The 21860-nt window shown below is 31.4% G+C and overlaps 4 protein-coding genes across 4 annotated transcripts; 2 read left to right on the plus strand and 2 right to left on the minus strand.

Annotated features, from left to right (window-relative positions):
* Positions 1-676: 676 nt before the first annotated feature.
* LOC137931193 (cuticle protein 7-like) lies at positions 677-3498 on the minus strand. The gene is made up of 4 exons (XM_068774602.1): positions 3487-3498; positions 2935-3084; positions 811-977; positions 677-728 (listed from the first exon to the last, which is right to left on the minus strand). The coding sequence occupies exons 1-4, from the start codon at positions 3496-3498 to the stop codon at positions 677-679; spliced, it is 381 nt and encodes a 126-aa protein (XP_068630703.1).
* A 2971-nt stretch (positions 3499-6469) lies between these two features.
* On the minus strand, positions 6470-11845 carry LOC137931059 (uncharacterized). Its single transcript, XM_068774460.1, has 7 exons — positions 11806-11845; positions 11221-11370; positions 10979-11145; positions 10058-10094; positions 7500-7649; positions 6698-6864; positions 6470-6521 (listed from the first exon to the last, which is right to left on the minus strand). The coding sequence occupies exons 1-7, from the start codon at positions 11815-11817 to the stop codon at positions 6470-6472; spliced, it is 735 nt and encodes a 244-aa protein (XP_068630561.1). The 5' UTR covers positions 11818-11845.
* A 310-nt stretch (positions 11846-12155) lies between these two features.
* Positions 12156-13694, plus strand: LOC137931195 (cuticle protein 7-like). Its single transcript, XM_068774603.1, has 4 exons — positions 12156-12167; positions 12400-12537; positions 13052-13218; positions 13640-13694. Exons 1-4 carry the CDS (start codon positions 12156-12158, stop codon positions 13692-13694), a joined length of 372 nt encoding a protein of 123 aa, XP_068630704.1.
* Positions 13695-16382: 2688 nt separating this feature from the next.
* Positions 16383-21664, plus strand: LOC137931196 (protein catecholamines up-like). Its single transcript, XM_068774604.1, has 7 exons — positions 16383-16394; positions 16577-16726; positions 16804-16970; positions 17437-17473; positions 21073-21243; positions 21327-21493; positions 21610-21664. Exons 1-7 carry the CDS (start codon positions 16383-16385, stop codon positions 21662-21664), a joined length of 759 nt encoding a protein of 252 aa, XP_068630705.1.
* Positions 21665-21860: the final 196 nt, after the last annotated feature.

The raw sequence follows: 21860 nt of genomic DNA on the forward strand, positions 1-21860 counted from the left end.
GGTTTTTAGTACTCGCATGATAAATAATAAATATTCAAGAGTTCTTAACATTTAATATTTCGTTTTTGAATAAAAAGCTTTTTCCGTCAATTTATTTTTAATATGCCTTTTGAATTTTGTAAGTGGTAGTCGAATATTGTTTTGCAGCATTTTATTGAAAAATCTGAACAAAATATTATTATCAATATGTTCTGAGACCACTGTAAGAATATTGACCTCTTTAAACCAATTTCTCAAGGCGATTCGCGGCCCTTAGCCGTAAATGGCTCGGGTGGCCCTCCTTTGTAAAATAATTATATTTTCTAAGTATCTCTATCCCAAAGCATCAATCCATACGAGAGTATGCTGTGGAAATACCTAAAACAAAATTGAATTTCAAAACGAAAGCTTTATAACACAACATTTAAACAGACTTTATAAAAATTATTATAATTTAATACAATAGCTAATAAAGTAAAGGCGGAAATATAAAAGACTCAAACTTAAGTTTTAATTTTCTTTTACTTTTACTGTAACAGATTAACGATCAGGTTATTGTGCTATCTACCTTTTTATTTCCTTGAAAACTATCTTTTGGGTGTATGAGGATATGTTTTTAGATTATTTCAAACAAACGAGAATTTTATAGAGGTTTATTTAATCATAATATTACATTTATATTATAATATTTATAAAATTAATGATGATGGTGAAGATGATGAGTGCTGTATTTTACATCGGCATGGAATCTGTTAACAGAAATAATATAATTAGTAACAATAAGAACATTGTAATGCTTTGAAAGCTAAAAAAATTGATGATTAAACTTACCCGCTGTGATCATCGGCGTGGTATTCAACGTGTCTGACAGAACCGTCAGGTTGGTGGAGAGAGTAGCCTCCCTTCACGGCATCACCGTCGCGGTGCTCGTGCTGGGACTTCTTATCACCGGTGTGGTGATCTTCTATTTTGTACTCGAATTCATATTTAGGATGAGTCTAAAATTAAAAAAAAATATATAAACTATATTAGAGAGAATGATAAAATAACTCATTTGGACTGGTAGTGGTAAAATAATATTTTTCTTCTTAACGTAAAGTACCTTAGTCATAAACTAAAGCTCATAAATATTAACAACAAAAAAAAATATTATAACAATGCGGTCGGTTAGATAAAATGATTTTTAATGAAAATAGACGAATTTCATAACGTCCTCTCCTCCTTTCCTGTCCTTTCCTCCTCCTTTTGAGCCCATTTTTAGAAGTTTAAAATAATGAACGATACTATCGTCATATTTATAAAAATTTGCGATCAGAAATCTGTCATGTAGCTATCGTGACAAATGTGGTCGTTAGATATGGGAGAACTTATTTTAGTTGAAACTTCTTCAAAATGGACCGAGGATCTCAGAACAGAGGTCGGTAGTGGGTGTCTGAGGAAAATAAAGAACCGCATAAGTCAGAAAATATTGTGAAATTTAAAGAAAACGAAAATATCCTATATTAAGTGATTGTAAGTTGGGAGATGATAACCCTAAATATACATATCGAGGCATATGCCTATACATTATATATGCCAGATATGGCACCACATTTAACCCTTAATTAGGCGCATTAAGAAAATCACTCAATTAGGCGCATGGGGTCTTAAATGACCCCAAAAAAATATTGAGAAAAGAGTATCAAAAAAGAATAAAACTTAATGGATTTCTTTAGTAATTAATAAAGTACTTTAATATACTTTACTTTAAGAAACAAATACTTACTATGACATTAAAAATATTAAAAAAAAAACAAAAACAGTAAACCTCTCTTTAAACTAATTTTTTTGGCATACCCAAGATCAACTTAAGAAATAAAGTTTATTCAGCCTCATCAGCGGAATCTTCTGTTCTGCATCCGACGCAGTAAATCCTTGAGTGTTGCTGACAAATAAATTTACGACACTTGAAAAATTTTGGTGGCACTTTTTTGTCGTCCTTTCTAGGACATGATCAACAGCGCCCGCGCTTAGCTGTCGATTGATAAACCGCCTTGTTAACATTATAAACTTCATGGAGCCGTCTTTTTGTTGTCGCTGGTACAGCACGTAGTTGTATGCGACGTTTTTGGTGATCTTCCACAAGTGCCGCAGCTATTTTCTTCAAGAAAATCCGTCTTGTATATGTCAAAGTCTTCTCAGTATTCGCTTTGTGTATGACATATGGGTTGATTCCAGATATGTTTATACTCCAGGTAAATGTAAAATAATATTTTGTGCACGGGTCCTTACTGCGTTCGATGGTGGTACTTTACACCATTTCACTTTCGGGCCATTTCTCTGAGTATGTCGAGATAAAAAATAATTATATTTCGTTGATACAGGGATGTCTTGGGTGTTCAGACTCCTCAATTTCGCTTTCTGAATTATGAGCACTATCAATGACAGCATCGTTTAAAGTTTCGTCTTGCGAATCCGAACCAGCAACATCTTGCTCTTCATCAAGCACTTCATCCAACCATTGCAATATTTGTTTGTCTTTAGGCATTTCAATTCAAAAAAAAGAAAAAGCATAGAAAAAAACTCAAAAATACATAAAGAAATCACACCGTATCAAAATACACACATACAAAGATAAACAGTAAACAATATACTAATATAAACACAAAAAAAATCACAAAAGTAAAAACTTACCTTTGCCAAAAAATGGAACGTAACTGGGCGCATGGGGTCAGCTCTCTAAAGGACAGCGATGTGTGGACAAGAGTTAATGTTCTGGATGCGACTAATTTGCGTACCCCGAGGGGAATGAAGAAGCTAGAAAGAGCGTTAGTACGCTCTGAAGACTGTAAGCCATTATTTTTTGAATTTCAAGCGGCCCTGACCCCATGCGCCTAATTAAGGGTTAAAAATGTATAATTTGCATTAAAATAGTTATTATTCATATTAGCAATTGTTTTATTTAATATAACTTACAAAGTAATCAACGTGGCCATGTCCGTGGCCATGGTCTTCCACGTGCACTGTCTCATGATGTCCATCGTGGCGCGAAATGTGGTTGGAAGAGAACGCGTGCCCATGGTCTTGAGTAACCACAGCAGAGATGATTGCAACAATGCATAAAATCTGAAAAAAAAATTGTTAATGAAAAGAATGACCAATTTTTTCTCAAAATATATTATGAATATCTGGAAATTAAGCAAAGTCTCCTGGCAACTTCTGAAAATCGTAAACTCCCAAATTTTAAGGTTTTTGTCCAAGTTATGCGAAAAAAAGACGTCGCTATCGACAGACTTCTTATTCAGGGAAGAGTGAGTGACGGATGGGGTAAAGATCCTCGCGGAGTCGCCTGTAGCTATAGGCATATGAAGTGCTATGAAGAGATAATAATGGCATGAATAATGATTGCTGCATGATCGTGTGTGATTAATATTGCTCTACCATGCGACTAAAACGAAAAATCTTTTTGGTTTCTATAAACCAGTATTAAAATATTACACATAGATTTTCAATATTAAAAATTATTACTTGAGGGAACATTTTCTTAATGTGGTTATATTTCCAGCTCAACAAATCAACTGATACCAATTTTATGACATACTCGATTTATATACTAAAAATTACAATCGCTTCAAGGTTTCCATCATAGTTCAATGTTGGCCGTTTTCGTAAAAATCTTTATTTCTAATGTATGCAACATTACATGTGAATAGTGAAAGCATGAAATATGAATTTCGAAGTAAGTGAAACAATATTGGATTATTTCTACATATGGCGTGTGTAACAATTTAATAATGTAAAACTTCCTTATGCATAAGACCATATTTAAATTTCACAGTAAATAATTCAACATATTAATTAAAATTTTATTTTCTATAGTACCATCTAAAACTTTCATTAGAAGGCTCGTTAAGATCTCTCCTGAAAAGTGTTGACACAATTTTTGTCCTTTTGAATTTGTTTTTTTGTAAAAAAATCCAACTTATAAGTCTAATTGAATTTTGAAACTATGTCGCGGTTATGAATAATACACGGTTTTAAATTTAGTATTGTTTGACTTTAAAACATTTTTTAAAATTTATGGGAAGATCTAACAAAAACAATACAATAATATACGCAGACTCATGAACTGCATCTAAAAAAGATGTAAATTAAAAATACTATAAACGGGTATGTATCTGAGTAACATTTTATTACAGTTAAGTCCCTGTTTTGAGCTTTGGGGTGCATGAAATTAGTTACTGGTACTAACTGATTTTGCTAGAGTATGTCTAAATACATTCAAAAATTGAAGTCCACTCCGCTTCTGGTTTTTAAAATATCTACGATAATGAAACATGAAAGAACTGTTTGAAGATAACAAGCTGAATCGTATAGCTGATCAACTTTAATTTACCCTTCGCTACGTGTATAAAACATTTATTGCTATATTGAATAGCTTTTATTTAAAATATTGATATGTATTTATTTATAAAGTCTTTAAAGTGCTAATTCTTAGCATTGGCAATTTTTACATAATTATTTATATATCATTTTTACAATTAAAAAGTACACATTTTTGTTACGATTTTATCTTTAGGAAGTTGGTGTTTAAAACTGCTTTTAAGGCTTTGGCACTGGACAATTATTGCAATAATCACATATATTCTATTGCAATATCTCAATAGTAGGAAATGGTAATGGAAACATAAAATTCAACAAATGGTCATTTTCTCAATTAATATTAAATACACAGTGAAAACCACCTACAAAAGCTTACACTACTTTGATTCAATTCATACGTGGTTTTCAAATTACTTTGTTTTATTATTTTGACATAGTATGTATAATTTTCATATTTAAGGACATAATATTTAAGAATTAATGTGTAATTTGATACTTTTTTATTTACAGAATAAAAAATACTATTTAAATTTTCAAGTCATTGTAAGAATCCATTATTAAAACATTGTGAATCGTTTTATTTGGTTTCAGTTAATAATTTTTAAGTGATTAATAAAATGGTTAATAATTTTTTAAAGGAGCATTCCGTGTTTGACACTCAGCATTTAAAATTGTGTTTTGATTATCATGGTCTGTTAACAAATTAGTTTTCTTTAAGAACTAATATAATTACTAATTTCTTTAAAATATTTTAGTTTCTACTAACTACATTACTACATTACTACTACATTATTAACATAATATATTAAATATTGTGTTATATAGATTATTATTTGAAATAAAAGCTGATTTTTAATGCAATAAGATATATTGATCATTATAATTATTTTGTTACTATGCAACTTACAAGTAATTTTGTTTTTCTAACATTTCCAATAATTTAAATTCCAAGAGCTGATGAGCACTAGACCTACGTAATTTTAAAAAAAGTTGTCAGTTTATTAGCGCATGGTTTAGAACATGCTTCGAAATAATGGAAGCCTATTAAGTCAGACCCATGTCAGATAATAGGTAACAGGTGCAAACTTCTAGCCAGAAACTTTTAAACTTCAATAAATAGTAACCATATACTTATATGAATTAAAGCAAAAAAGTTGGTTTTTATGCATGTGACTTGGATAGCTATTAAAAGGTATTTCTTCAGTAGATGAACAAGAGTTTAGTTAAATTTAATTGATTTTTGTTCTCCTTCCGCATGTAAGAATATTATAATGAAAATGTATTTATTTATTCTTTTTCTAATATATTTGCTTATTGTAGGCATACACATTCCTGGCCATAATTATGTTAGTTTATATATAGACATCAATGAAAAGAATATTAAAGGTCTCTGTAAATAATAATAATATAACAAGATAAGAATAATTTATGTTATGTTATAGACAAACAAAAATTTGTACTTTTGTTACAGTAATATTATAAGAAAAGGTAATGATTTACGAAGAGTATTTAAGCATTCCTGTAAGCACCTCTGAAATCTCCAAAAAATGTCCAACTAGGCTATTATTACGTTAATTAATTGTAGGTGTTCAATTTCTGGGAATCGGTTGGTGTAGCCTGAAGTAGGTATTGTGCTATGAAATATTTAAAATTTTTATTATTGGAAGACGGGTATAATTATACGGTACACCTACATTGATTCATAGACATTTCAAAAATGTATGTAGCCAACTTGATGCCAACTTGAATAAAGGTATTTTGAATATGGATTTAAATTTAATATTCTCAAGTTTATACGGTTACGTTAATTTTCCTTTTAAAATTTTGTAAAGGAACATTAAGTCAGATGTTATACGACGAATTACGTTTGATAAGAAAAACTACTGTAATCAATATAATTCAAACGATTTTATAACGATAAATTGAATAAAAAAGTTTATTAGTAAAAAGTATTTATTTGTAATCAACAGCAATCAATAATTTCTTAGAAGTACAAAAAGACTAGTTAACATGAAATAAATTCGTAATCAGAAACTAATTTAAAAACACAGATTACAATAATGTGAACTTTCGTGTAAGTTTGATACAGAATCACTTCTTCTATTCTTTTTTTTTAATTTTTCCATATTCAGTAATGATGATGGTGATGATGGGTGCTGTATTTAACATCTGCATGAAATCTGGAAAATTAAATTAACACTATTAGTTTTTAATGAAGGGAATTAAACAGACTTCTAATTAGCAAGACTCACTGTCAAGTCATTGTTGTGAGCTACTCAGGTTGTCACTTACTATAAAATGATCTTCTAAAACTTTTTGTCACTTTATAAATTAACAAATATAAGTAAATTCTTACCCGCTGTGGTCATCAGCGTGGTATTCCACGTGTCTATCAGATCCATCAGGTTGATTCAGATAGAATCCTCCTTTAACTACGTCGCCGTCTCGATGTTCGTGCTGCGACTTCTTGTCGCCTGTGTGATGATCTTCTACCTTGTACTCAAATTCGTATTTTGGATGTGTCTGTAAATTTTAATTTAGAATTGTTTACTTTCAAGAAAATTTTGAAATAATAGCAAAATTAATAGCATTAATATTCTATTTATTGTATAACCAAATTTTTACCGTGACTATATTCTATATAATATGATTAATGTTATGAAGTTTCTATAAACAGAAGTAGGAAAACTACTTAATTTTATTAACAAAATAAACCTTCATATTTGACTACCTATGTAAGTAATACTATCAATTCTCTGTTCGCCTTTTGCGGATAACTTTATAACATCCATTCTTAGTAATTTTGAAATTGCATAAATAAAATTCTGGACAATCTTTTTACCCATAAGAGCCATAGTTCGAAAATATGCATGAACACCCCATCAACCCCCTTTGCAGATAGAATTTAGCATAATCCGAATTTTTAACTTAGCTCTCCCTTGCTACTAAATTATTTCTACAAAACTACAAGTCTAAAGACCTTATGGTTCGAGAGATATCGTGATGGGTCAGCACATAGGCTTAAAGAAGTAGACCAATAAATGTGTATAAATTATAATATAAATAAAGATACTATTAAATTTATAAGTGAAAATAGCATACGTATGTCGTAACGCAAAGTAATTTTGCTTTATTAAAAATATTAAAATGAAGCTCACGTGATAATCGATGTGCCCATGACCGTGACCGTGGTCATGTACGTGCACAGTCTCGTGATGACCGTCGTGCCGCGAAATGTGATTGGAAGAGAACGCGTGCCCGTGATCTTGGCCGGCAGCTATGGCAATAATTGCCATTACGCACAAAAGCTGTAAAAGCATATTATTTATGTGAATTATACGAAAATTTAAAAAAAAATTGTAAGACTGAAATATTATGCAGTTTACCTGAGAAAACATTTTTGAATAGAATAGATTAACTTTGTAAAGCTTAAACTCGACTGATATATGTTGTATGCGTGTTTCGATTTTTATATAGTCTCATATGAAATCATAGTTTAATCAAGGTTTGTGAAAGTTTCATTACACCTAAAATGTATTGCATTCGGCGTGAAACAAATGTGGAAAGAGGAAAATGTTTTTAATGTTAGATTATAAATTATTGGTATTGACTGTTAATAATTATTATGTTATTCATTTGTGCTGTGTAATATTTTTTCACACTGGAGATAATTGAAGCATACTTAACAACTAATTTCCTTATACAAATTAATAAAAAACAATCTCTTGTATATTGATGTGACTTTAACCATCTTTACCTCGTTAGAATACTGTTATTACGTCGCCTAACTCTACCGATACTATTTCCAAGCCTGGGTGCGAAAGGACGAGGGTTGTGCAGGATTGTGCAAACCATTTTTTTTTTGTTTTGAGAGGAATTTTCTTGGATAAGTACAAGATACCTTGCCTGGGAGAAGGAGTTTCACAGTCACAGTTGCACGGAATCTCTGAGCCCAGGAACGACTAAAATAAACGTAAAGTCTATCACTTATCCGTCAAATACTGAAGTGTGAACAAAATTGACGACAAGCTTTTACGTAAGATTTATTATACATCATTTATAAACAATTTCGATCGCAAATGCTCAATGCTGCGACCACTGCAACGTAGTGACTGAGAAATACATTTCTTTCCGATTCTAACGCTACATCCATTCCCTCACACTATTTATAATTTTTTTTAAACAATCGTATTTAAAAACATAAATCTGCCACCTGACGGTAGTTATGCTTCTTGACATATATTTCTTATTAGTAATAAATGCAGTACCTACTTTAATGTTGCCTAGCTAGAGAATATTTCTATCTATTAAGTATAATTCTTCTTCTAATTATTTGCCGATAGACACCCATTGCATGGCACAGTCTTCTCTCAAAGATCGCCACAATTACTAGTCTTGATCTTACCGCATTCAGCGACTCCCCGCAATCTTTACCATGTCGTCGATTCATGTCGATAGAAGATAAAATCATTTCTGTCTTTCAATAATCACAAAATTGATTGATGTAAAAGACCAATTACGCGTCCTAGTATCATAATACACGGGTATCATGTAATCTTTTATTTTAAATTTCGTTAGTAATCTAAGTGTTCATCTCATGTCAGTAAATAACTTAATGTGACTCCTGAAAGGCGATGCAGTGTTAAACTTGTGATAGAATTTCAATTATTTAGTATCGATTCATCCAAGGTCTATACTAGTTACGTTCTTATAGGGAAAAGTAAAATAAATAGGCAAGGAAATTTAGAAACAACGGTTGTTTGAATAAGTAACATTAATGTTTGTTGTTAATTGCCAATATATTTTGTTTTCCAAACAATAAGGGGCTACTAAGTTGTTTATTGATTCATTTTTATTACAACACATTTTATAATCGCTTTTGTTCGTCATGAGAAAAATTCTGTAAAAGCTTTAATAGAAATTTGAATCAGATTAAACCTCCTTATTGAGCAGGGCATCAAAGGCATTCTTCAACTTAAAAATATCACATATTTTTTCTTCTCGTTTCAAACGCATGAATAGAGCTGACACAAATATAGACAGGTTTATTGTAGTCACTTTTAAAATATCCTTATTACAGTATTAGAAAATACATTCATAAGCTCTATTTCAGTTTCAATAAGCGGTTTACGTCATTGATTTTATGAAGAACTGTAACCTAACATAATATTTAAATTGTATCTCAAAGAAGCTTCACGTATTAGAAAATTGCTATTTTTGTTTACTTTTACATAGGTAAAAGGTTATTTTGTAGACCATATATAAAAGAATTATTTTATAAAGAACTTATTTAATACGAGTTTTTTATAATACTAAAGTAATAGTACTTGACCATTTCGAAGATTTTACGGGTTTAATTTGTTTTCTATCGGTCCATGCAGACTGTATAGATACCAATACTTTTTTGTATTTACAATAATGTAGTAACCCGATATATTAAAATGCATTTTATTATTTTGAATTATAATATTAATTGACGCTATGCGTTCACCCCTCCAAAGCTTTTACATCTGTAAATAATCTCGCTGTATAATAATTTGTACATGGTCAGTTTTAAATAAGCACGTACTTAGAAAAAAACAGAAAATGAAGACATTTATATATTTCTTTTAATAGACAGATAAAATAAAAATAAAAATGTTATATAAATTTTAATGTATATTAATTGGTAACAAAGTTTTCACTTAAAATTTTAGTAATGGTGATGGTGAGGAACGATGTGGTGGGTGCTGTATTTCACATCGGCGTGGAAACTGGAAAAAATCAAATCGTACTTAATTTTTACATTCTACGGCTACATTAATAAATGATCCTGGTTGTAGGTCTGCATTGCAAGAAGCCGTTTAGACTGTCATTACTATAAAACCGTTAAGTGTACCTCTTTTTGTGTTACTATTACTATGTTTACCTTACTTGTGTACATGTAGAACACAATAAGTAGTTAAAAAAACTATGGTGACATCATTTCTTTCGTTATATTCGATTAAATATAACTGAGCTTCGATCTAAAGGGAATTATATTCGTAATAAGCAAACGTAAAGCCGATCTATTCCTGATCATTTTGTGGCGGTGACAACCGCGCGTGTTATAACATTTTGGAGTAAATCAGGCGATATATTTTATGTTACGAAGTATGCGATACTAAAAGGATAATGTTTTAATATTGAATTGTATAGGCTTAGACTTAAAACATACTTTAACTTTGTGATGTGTGTAAAACTTTCGTACAGGATCGCCGTATAGTTATCGCTAATATGATATGTATTAGCGGTAACTATATGGTGATACAAGTAATTTTTGGTAATATAAGTAGTGAAAAAAAAATGTAACGAAGTTAATTAATTGTTTTACTATGACTTACGGAATAAATACGCTTTGATTCATGTAATAGTTTTTTAGTATTAATTTATAATTAAAAAAGTTATTTATTATTATAAAAATATGTCGTTATTCCCTGTGTGCTCATATTTGCGTAACTATGACATAATATGTAAAGACCCTCGGGCACACAATTTTTCTGCAAAGCAGTGGAACATCATTGATCACCCAACAAGACCCCGTAGTGTATCAAATGGTTCAATCACAATGACCAGTTCAAGGCATACTCTTGAACGGAGCAGCTGGATGGCTTCTTACCCGCTGTGATCGTCGGCATGGTACTCGACATGTCTGACGGAGCCGTCGGGCTGGTGCAGCGTGTAGCCTCCCTTCACGGCGTCTCCGTCTCGGTGCTCGTGCTGCGACTTCTTGTCCCCCGTGTGGTGGTCCTCCACTTTGTACTCGAATTCATATTTAGGGTGTGTCTAAAATTTTACAAACTCTCAGTTAATAGTTTATAATATCGCTATACATTGCGTTGGCAATTAAAAAATAATTACGTAATAGTCGACGTGGCCATGCTCGTGGCCATATTCGTGAACATGTACGGGCTCGTGATGACCGTCGTGCCGGGAGATGTGATTCGATGAATAGGCATGTCCATAGTCTTGAGCGACTGCTACGGCGATAACCAATGCAACATTTAAAACCTGTAACATTTAAAAAAATACTTACAACTCTAGAAACTAACGCTTTAGCTGGACTATTTTAATCAATAGCTATATTAGGCCTAAAAAATTCTTGTTTCGTCGTTTCTGTCCATAGATAGAAGTCTAATACAAGACTTAAGCCTCCGTTAAAGATATCTATAGGTATATACTTTAATCACCACGCTTAACAGGCGGGTTGGCGATCGCAGTGTAGTATTATGATATGATGAGGGCGCTGCTGCCGTCTAGAAATTTGTTTGTGAGCAATAGCAATCCTATAACATTAATGCACAAAGTTTGTATTATAAGACTATATCCCGGGAATCAAACCTGCGACTTACAATCGTAAGTCTCAGTCCTAGGCTATCACTGTTTCATAGAAACTAAATTGAAAAAAAAAAAACCTTCTTGCTCAGTTATAATAATATACACTACCTTAAACAACATATTTGGTGAATTTCTTGTCGATAATACAACCAATTGCCATAAAATGATACATTTACGGTAGTTGTTGAGGCTTTTATAATACATATATCAAAGCATCAAGGTTGATGTGATTTCATGTAATAATTTATTTCTTCACTAATATTATAGTTTTTCTAATAGTTATTACATTTAACGGTCAGAATATTGTGTTTGTGAAAGCGTTATGGGTCGTTAAATTATGTTATAACTTCTGTTAATGAAAATCAATTTAACCTTGAAACTGGACTTTTTGCTATAAAAGACACGTATAACATGCGATATTTATCATTTGCAAAAGTGGAAACAAAGAAAAATAAACCATGATTAGACAGGTGAATTTTCTTTTGATAATATGCAAAATCTAAATATTATTTAATGTACTATTAAAAGCATATAAACATGTCCAGCTGGACATAGGCTTTTCTCAACGCCTTACACCCTATACAGTTTTCTGCTTTGCTCTTTCGCCTACTTCCGATCGCTGTTTATTTTCAGTTTATCAGGAACGAAGCCTTATATCTCATTACATGTTCGTTTCTTAATAAATGGTTATTATATTTTTAGGTTATTTATTTGGTAGTACTCGTCGGCGTAGCGCTTGGCCAATATCATGGTCATGCTTTTTCTTCGAACCACATCTCTCGTCACGATGGACATCACCATGAAGTACACCACGATCATGGTCATCATCACGATTACTACGTAAGTATTTATTACAACCAACGATCACGAGTTAGTAGATGCGGTGTCGTTAGGCTCTTCACTATATAGTCAAGATTACGGGATCATCAAGATCATTGGGGAAGCATAGGACCCTTGCAGTGGGCATCCATCGGCTGACGTGATGATGATAATGTGTTAAAATAACCAACTGTAAAACTTTTCGTTGAAAGATAACGAAAAGTTCGTTGTATGTTATGTAAACCTTTAAATAAAATCCATAAATTTAAGTTCGTGAGAAATAATTAAAGAAATATTAATAGTTTTTTATTTTATAAAATTTATAACAAGGATTTGACGAAGTATTATTGTTTTTTTGGTATATTTAATTAGGCACAAAAATTTTGAAATTCCTCCCCTGTCCTCGTGGAGGTGAACCTTTGTTTAATGGAAGTTACTTGGCCTCGAGCATGGCAATATGCGGTATTATATGATTATTTTAATTACTATGGTACTAACATGTAAAGCATTAACTGAAAGTTTCTTCAATTATTAGACGCATCCTAAATATGAGTTCGAGTACAAAGTGGAGGATCACCACACAGGGGACAAGAAGTCGCAGCACGAGCACCGAGATGGAGACGCCGTAAAGGGAGGGTACTCGCTGCATCAGCCCGACGGCTCCGTCAGACATGTCGAGTACCATGCCGACGATCATAGCGGGTAATTTAAATAGTCTAGTCATTTTCGTTATTTTAGTATTTTTTTAAACCAAATGATATTTTCGTTTTTGCGCCGTAATGAAGATGGTTACGATTTTTGAAATATTAGTGGATTTCTATGTTACGCTATCCTTAACAAAATGCGGCAGTGTATAATGCATCGGCTACTGTGATTTCGAGTGTGGTTCGGAATCGATGGCATCGGTGCATGGATTTACGACCTAATGGACGCCAACCATTTACTTTTTCATCCTGATCAAAAGTTATTTCAAATTGTCACCATTTTTTCTGGCAGTATATACTGTATGTTATTACAAATATTTAAAGAGTAACAGGCCAAAGATCCTACCAATAACGTTACTTAATTATAATTAAATTATACTGTTTAATATTAAAAATAAGAAACTGATCTTTATTTTCAGCTTCCACGCGGACGTGAAGTACAGTACACATCATATAGTTCCTCACCATCATTAAAAATGTTTGTTCAAGCAGCAAAAATTGTTTTTTTTTAATAAATTTATTGACTACATTATCATCTTTTATTTAAAAAAATAATGTTTATTGTGTGTTAATCTTTATAATTACTAAAACCTTTTTAAGCCCTTCTCTACTAGTCCATCATTAGTTATTATATTTTTTGATACGTGTCCTGTAACATTTTAATACTTTGGTATACTACGTTAAAAAAAAGGAACAGGACTAAAAAGTATTTATGTCCATATAAACCCTTTAATGATTTTTATATACACCTTAAAAGTGGCGCAATGAGCTAGATCTTTATCTGAGAACTATAACAGTTTAGTGCCACGCGTTATAACGAAAGTCGTACGCAACACTATCCATGCAACATACAGAGTTTACGTTTACGTTTACGTTCAAACCGAATTAAATTAATACTTACACACTGCAGTTTATGCGCGTATGCGATTGCCTTTTTCATGTCTACCTGATAAGCCTTTAGCAATCAGTCTACTTTATAATTCCTTTATTATTCATAAATCTATATAGTTTGCTACAGACTTGTAGTCAAATATATATACTTAAATTATAAACGTCGTTTCTTTTGTGGATCTCTAGATAGCGCCTGTTATAGTCGGTAAAAAGAAAGCTACCGAATTATGAACATCAACTTTAAAGATAGCATGACAGACATTTGCCCGTCAGACTTCAGTACAATTTCGACTATAGTCTATAAATAAAAAATCCTTTTTGTAAAAATGATGTAACTTATGAATAACAATAGTTATCTAAATAAGGGATATTTAATAAAATAAGATCAAACAGATTCTAACCTTTGTAATAATATCCGGTAAATAGCCTTAATTGACCTGCTGTATTTCACCAGATGTCAGAAATATCATACAAAAATTTTGTGTGAATGGGTTACAACAACACCTTAACTAAAGAAATTACTTTACTAACTAAATATGCATACTTATGTTAAACAGTATATTTTAAAAGTTACAAACTAAGCGTGTCGCTTCTATCACATAAAAGTCCCGTTGTAAATATGACGTAACAAATGTTTTTTATATGAGGTTTTCATAAATAAACGACACTATTACGTTAGTTGCTGAAATGACTAAAAAGGATTGCGTGAAGCTTAGCAATGCCAATATTACAACTGAAAATATGGCTTTGATTTACAGAAGTAGCAAAAAAACAAATATGTCTCAAAATACAATGATGTCCTTAGGCCTCATTGGTAAAGTCAAGACAAATTGCTATCCAGCCTGTGGGCTATGCTCGGGATATCATTACGAAATTAAAATAGGAATAAGCATTTCCAGAAACGAATGAAAATTACCAACATAGCTCAGTGGATAACAAATTGGCAATGGGCAGGCCACATACAACGCAGAACTTGTGAACTAGATGGTTGTTAGGGCCTTAAGGTTTTGGAATGAAGACCATGGGCCGGCAAGCGTAGCCTAGAACGTCAACCTGCCAGATAGACAAGTTAAGGTTGACGAAAGAAGCCTAATGTAGTTCGTTTCGGAAGCATACATCCTCACATTCGAAAAAAAAGTTCCTACAAAGAATTAAGACTCAAGGCAAATTTATAACTTTTTAATCTATGAAAGGAGTTTCTTACTTAAAATTAGACATGATATTGTCACTAGATTCGTCTACCTGTTAAATATTATGTCGTAAAATATAATGAGTAATTTCCTGAGTAGCGACTAAATGTAGTATGGAGACGTAAGAAAAAAATTAAAGTCAAATCACGTGGCTGTAATAAAAGCATATATTGTCATAAAGTTGAAATGCGTTCATAATGTGAATTATTCATATTGAAATAAGTCATAAGCGACACGTTACAACTGATGAACTGATAGTAAATAATCAAATATATAACAAAAATACAATATAAAAGTCCTTATTATACACATTGATGTATGATATATTATCAGAGTAACTACTCTGTCATCATTTATGTAAAAGAATGAATATCCTGGGTTTTATCTAAACGCCTTGAAATTTTTATAGAAAGCTGTTATCGGTACAATTAAATCTGATTAAATTTTTTATCAAAATGAAATCGACAAAATTGTTTGTTATACATACTCTATTAGCACCGCTGTGCTCATTAAGTTTTAATAAAGAGTATTTATTTGCAGAAGTGAAAATGAAATATTTTGGCTAAATAATTAAAAATCAATCATCAGTAGTAAATTTACTTTAAAAAAAACTGTTAGTATAAAACATACTACGAGTAAATTATAGTAATCAGGTTATTTATAAAATATGTTTCTATATTAACTAATTTGAACGAAAATATCTTTCTTTTCATAGTGAATAAATACGGTGTATTTTTTTGGAAATTGAATGGAAATGAAAAAAAAAAACCAACTCATCAAATTACATTTAATTCATATTTATTTTTGATTTGAATTAGGAAAACTAGTTTTAATTAAATGATTCTCATTTAAAAATGTATAGATCAAGGTTTATAAGAACACTGCTAGTTACTACCATTACACTACCTTCACATTGATATATTCTAAACACTGTTATGTACAACAGTTATTGAAAATATCCGTATAACTGTAACGCAATATCACCTAGATTTCTCAAATTATTAAATATAAAAGCAGTGTAGACAAAACTTGTATCAGTTACAAGTAATACGTTACATTCTCAGCTACGAAACCTAACAAAATGTTCGTCAAGGTATGTAGAAATAGTCAAACAATTTAACTTTGTATTTTGGCAATGCTTTTGGCAAAGATAATAATATAGTACTATTATTAATAATTATTACAATATTATTGTTATAAATATTATGTTGCTAATGAATAAAAAGTTTTAATGGTTGTAAATAATATCGAAAAATAAATCAAACATTTTTTCAGGGTCTATGTCTCGCTGTCATCGTTGCCGTAGTGGCTTCTCAAGATCATGGTCATGCGTTTTCGTCGAATCACATCTCCCGCCACGATGGACACCACGAGCCAGTTCACGTGGAAGGACATGGTCATGAACACGGACATGAAGATTATTATGTAATACGCATTTCATTTATTAAATTGCTTTGTTGATTATTATAATAAAATACATCTAACCGTGATATTACTTTCAGACTCATCCTAAATATGAATTTGAATATAAAGTAGAGGACCATCATACAGGCGATAAAAAATCCCAACACGAGCACCGAGACGGAGACGCCGTGAAGGGAGGTTACTCGCTACATCAGCCCGACGGCTCCGTTAGGCATGTCGAGTACCATGCTGACGATCATAGCGGGTAAGAAGCTATTTGGTTTGATAGTTTTTTAACTGGTCACTGTGAATTTGGCTTTCTAATTAGTAACGATTTTACTTTTTACCGAACTCGGGCATGTTGACGGATAATAACGTTCCACTGCATTTATAACAAGATTGAACTGTAATTCAAGTAAATCATAGTGAGTAAGAAACTTTACAAAATCTTTATTGTGAAACCATGTACACCATTCGCTTTGTAATCAGAATATCTTCAGAACTGAACTGAAACTGTCTAGTTTAGGATTAAAAGTAATGTTTGATAAAATTAAGTTTTATTTTATGTCGCTTATTTTATTATACGTTTTAAGGACAAATATGATAAGTAATTATTTATCTTCAGTTAATTAAAACTTAAGAACATATTACCTTTCTAAAAATAAATACGTAGGGTAATTTTTATTTAAACATATATTTAATTTTAAAATGCCTTTTTTTATTATTTTCAGATTCCACGCAGACGTAAAATATAGCACTCATCACATTGTTCCTCACCATCACCACTAGATTATCAATATTCTCGTTAATAATTAAGATAAAATATATACAACTTTGTTATAAAGCGTTACCATTTTTTATTTTGAATCTATGCCTGTTACCGTAAACAATTTTTTAAAATACAACTAAGAAGCCTTTTAACTTTCATGTACTTTCATTGTTTTATGTATTTATTGTCATTGTTTATTAGGTATCAGTGTTATATTAAAAACCAATCTTTAAATATGTTGCGTAAAACTCTATTAATTGTTTATAATTATAAGGCGCGAGGAAGTTTATTTGCGGCGTAAAATGGAAATATGCCCAGGGAAGTAATAAAAACAGCACTTATTTTCCTTTACAAACCAGCTTAACCAATTTCCTACACAAATTAAAGCACTTATCATCTTGTCTCTATTAAAACCTCAAAACGTGTGAGTATGTGTAAAACCAAAAAAATCATGTACTACCGAACATTACAATGTAAAATAAAAAGTTACAAAGTGTACGAACTAGAAAACTTGTTGTCACGATTACTTGTTATTTATTATTGAGGCATTAAATCTATAATTAAAGTGATCATTCTAAAATACATTTTACTTATGTATTTCCCCAATTAGAAAGCGTCAAGCCAAATAACTTATGACAGTACTATCTGTCGAGACTGCTTGTATACAATAATTTGGTAATATTATCGTCCGTAAAAACCATAATATTACATTACTAACTTTATCATAATGTAGTAGTATTTGATATTATCATGTCATCAAAATTATGGTAAATTTTTAGAAATGTTTGTATTATGTTTAACAACATGTTGTTACAAATATGTATGCCTGTATCATTTCTAATTAAGTTAGTGCGTCAAAAAACTTTAATTCTTGTGTTTGTTAGCAAAATAAAAAGGTATGTGTAATGTAGAATCTCAAATGATTATCAGGTAAAGCGAGAATATTTTATATGAAAAAAGGTTATTTTACGAAGAAGATGACTTGGATCGTCAATTTTGTAGTGGCCGCCCTAAAGTTCGTCACGCTTCAGAAGCGTATTATATGAATGCTAATTATTGTGCGTGATGCAACAGTTAAGACAATTTTACTTAGATCGCGGTTACCAAAGTTATCGCAAAAAGGAATTACAAATAAGTCCAAATTACACAGTCGAACTGAATATCTAATTACCCCTATTTGAGATAAAAGAAGCTATCATTCATAAATTAGCAAGCTACCGTAACAAATCAACGTTAAATTCGTCTTCTACATACGAAAAAGCATTTATTGAGTACAGTATTAATCACGTTTAAAATCATGAATCCAAGGCAGACATTTTAATCACAATTTAAAACATACACAATCATAGAAGAATTCTAGCGTATAAAATTTTGAAATTAATAATTCATTTTAAACGTAGGAGAATTGTTATTTAATTGTTATAAAGAATTTTTCTAGTTAAAACTTCATGCGAAAGCATGAAATTATTATGGAAGTATTTTGATGAACATCTATTATGTATAATAGTGAGTATATACTTACTATACACGTTGTATAATAATTCAATTTCAGTAAACATTTCTAAAAGCTCATTTCCCTTTTTAGTAGTTGATAATTATTTTTATTACTTTTCACTTAAACGATCTCGTTTTTAATAAAGTAATCGGCATAACTATCGTACTATCACTGGCAAATTTCTTTATTGCTGCTAACACTTGACAATGTTTCAAATCAATAACTTTGGTTAACTTAAAAAATACCCTGTTTTTGAAAAAGAAGAGACAGGTCTGCTGAAGTTATTATTAATTAATATCTTAAGGAAATAAATTTTAATTAAATCTCTCGACGACAAATAAATAGGGCTTATATCAAAAGTTCTCCATGTCCCAAAGATATTTAATTCTATTTTAGGATAGGAATATTACGCTAGGGTTTATATATAATTTTGCAATGTGTATGTGCATATACTAAATCTAGTCTATTATCTATATCTACGTTCTAAGTGTTTACCACAGTCTAGCTATAAATTAATTGTGACGATAATCAATTCTTATTAATTAGAAAACAATGCGAGAACAGAGAAAGATTTTCTCGTGTTAGTTTGTATATATAGCATTGATTGAAAAGATGAGCAACGGTTTTTAATCTTACTAGTCACTACTTTACCTCTAAGATCGGTTTCGCAATGAATAAAATGCTACAAATTTTTATCGTAAAATTTTGAACTAATATAAAATAAAAACCGTATATTTTTTTCATTTCATTAGTCTAGTAATATTTTACTAAATTTTGAACTGCGGTAGCCCGGCGGTAGATCATTGAGACTTGCTACCGTAGGCCGCGGGTTTGATTACCGTTATAAAATCTTATTTGATTTACATTTAGTGCGATAATTATATAGCATTGACACTGCTTACAAACAAGAGTGTAGGGTCCTCTGTATACCATAATATCACACTGTGATCGCCAACCCGTCAGCCAAGCGTAACGATTTTTTATACGAAATGCCCCATAGATATATTTGGAGGTATATGCCTTGCAATGGGCGTCAAAGGGCTGAAACGATAATAAGAATGACGGCAATTTTAATTTTAGGTTCTCAAGTGGTAACGACACGCCGGTAGACGCAACATGGGTAGGCTCCTTACTAGATGGATCGACGCCATAGGTAAGCTCGCGGGAAGTCGCTGGATGCGGGCAACAAGAGGATTGTACATCGTGGTAAACTTAAAAAGAGGTACATATGTGCCATGCAGTGGGCGTCTATCAGCTGAAATGCTATGATACACTTAATACAAAAATACAAATGGCCGATGTGGCCATAAGGTTCTGGAGTGGAGACCACGGGAGAGCGGCTAGCAAAGTATGGGATTGTCACCTACAAGGTGGACAGGGTTGTTGGTAAGGTCGTCGAAAGGCGTTTGATGTAAACCACTTTCTACGGGCTCTATTGAAATTCTTTGGGGAAAGCTAGCCATACCTAGCAATAGACGTCCTGCGGCTCAAATAATGATGAAATGAAATCATTTATTTTGATACTTTATATTCTCACTATCTTGATTCCTATTTTGTAATAACTGTATTTAAAAAATAGAAACTAAAGCGTTAGTGAAAACTCTGGCCTGTGCATGAAATTATTTTAACCTTGATTACTAGTTGCAGTTTTGATTATAAAAGACACGAGTTTCATGCAACATGTATCAGTTCGAAATTATATTTCAAAGCTTAGTTAAGGCACTGTGCAACAACTAAATATTCAAAATGTTTTGGAAGGTAAAGAAACTTGAGGGTTATTTTAATGCCCCTATATTACTCATAAATCTAAATAATTTTTATCGAATTATAAAAGATAAAATTAATCCTCCATAGTGATGTAATAAATTTTGGATAATTTTATCGTTTTATTCTAATCAATTTTTAGTCAGTTTGTGTTTGGATAATCATACACAATTTTAATAGTACCGCTGAAATTACTTAAAAATGATAAAAAGTAATAATTTTTAAAACTTTTTTTATTCTTAGATTAACATCAAGGTCGTATTGATTTATTATAGTACAAATAAAATACGATTAACTTGGATTGGTAACGAATTAATTCTTTATTTATTACAATTTTAGATCTTCTTAATGGCAGTCCTGGTAAGTGCAGTTGTTGCACAGCATGAGCATGGTTTTTCATCAAATCACATCTCCCGGCATGACGGTCATCACGAACCTGTACATGTTCACGGACATGGCCACGAGCATGGCCACGAACATGGCCACGAGCATGGCCATGAAGACTATTACGTAAATATCTTTTAGTTGTCAATGCAATTTGTTGTTATTTATTAATATGTTAAGTGTTAATAGAAAGTTTGTTAAAATTTTAGACACACCCTAAATATGAATTCGAGTACAAAGTGGAGGATCACCACACGGGAGACAAGAAGTCGCAGCACGAGCACCGAGACGGAGACGCCGTGAAGGGAGGCTACTCACTACATCAGCCCGACGGCTCCGTCAGGCATGTCGAGTACCACGCTGATGATCATAGCGGGTAGGAAACACTAATAATCTATATATTTTTTTAAATATTTGTTAATAAATAATTATGCCTTTTATGGATAACATAGCTTATCTATAAAGTAAATTTAATTAAACACTTAATTCCAGATTTCATGCGGACGTAAAATACAGCACTCATCATATTGTTCCCCATCACCACTAGAGGATTATTTGGTATTTTCTTGTTATTATTTTTGTGATAGTAAAATTTTAATTCAAAATAACTTCGTTCGTTAACTAATTTTTATTCCTTATCCTTATAAATAAAACTATTAAATTTGCATAAAAATAACATTTCTACCACCTTACATTATTTTGCCCATATCTAATAACCAAATATAGTAAATAAATCGTTTTAA

Source organism: Battus philenor, unplaced genomic scaffold (genome assembly GCF_028537555.1).
Source record: "Battus philenor isolate CCGP_79_NKW_IND1 unplaced genomic scaffold, ilBatPhil1.0.hap1 SCAF_7, whole genome shotgun sequence".
Lineage (NCBI taxonomy): Eukaryota > Metazoa > Arthropoda > Insecta > Lepidoptera > Papilionidae > Battus > Battus philenor.

Bases quoted from the DNA above. Each gene is read 5' to 3' on its own strand.
- LOC137931195 (XM_068774603.1), top strand. The intron at 12,538-13,051 runs GTAAGTATTTAT...TTCAATTATTAG, and splicing joins GTCATCATCACGATTACTAC to ACGCATCCTAAATATGAGTT. The intron at 13,219-13,639 runs GTAATTTAAATA...CTTTATTTTCAG, and splicing joins CATGCCGACGATCATAGCGG to CTTCCACGCGGACGTGAAGT.
- LOC137931059 (XM_068774460.1), bottom strand. The intron at 11,146-11,220 runs GTAATTATTTTT...GTAAAATTTTAG, and splicing joins ATGGCCACGTCGACTATTAC to ACACACCCTAAATATGAATT. The intron at 6,865-7,499 runs GTGAGCTTCATT...TAAAATTTACAG, and splicing joins ATGGGCACATCGATTATCAC to ACACATCCAAAATACGAATT.
- LOC137931196 (XM_068774604.1), top strand. The intron at 16,727-16,803 runs GTAATACGCATT...TATTACTTTCAG, and splicing joins ACGGACATGAAGATTATTAT to ACTCATCCTAAATATGAATT. The intron at 16,971-17,436 runs GTAAGAAGCTAT...TATTATTTTCAG, and splicing joins CATGCTGACGATCATAGCGG to ATTCCACGCAGACGTAAAAT.
- LOC137931193 (XM_068774602.1), bottom strand. The intron at 978-2,934 runs GTAAGTTATATT...TTTTAATTTTAG, and splicing joins ATGGCCACGTTGATTACTTT to ACTCATCCTAAATATGAATT. The intron at 729-810 runs GTAAGTTTAATC...TTCTGTTAACAG, and splicing joins CACGCCGATGATCACAGCGG to ATTCCATGCCGATGTAAAAT.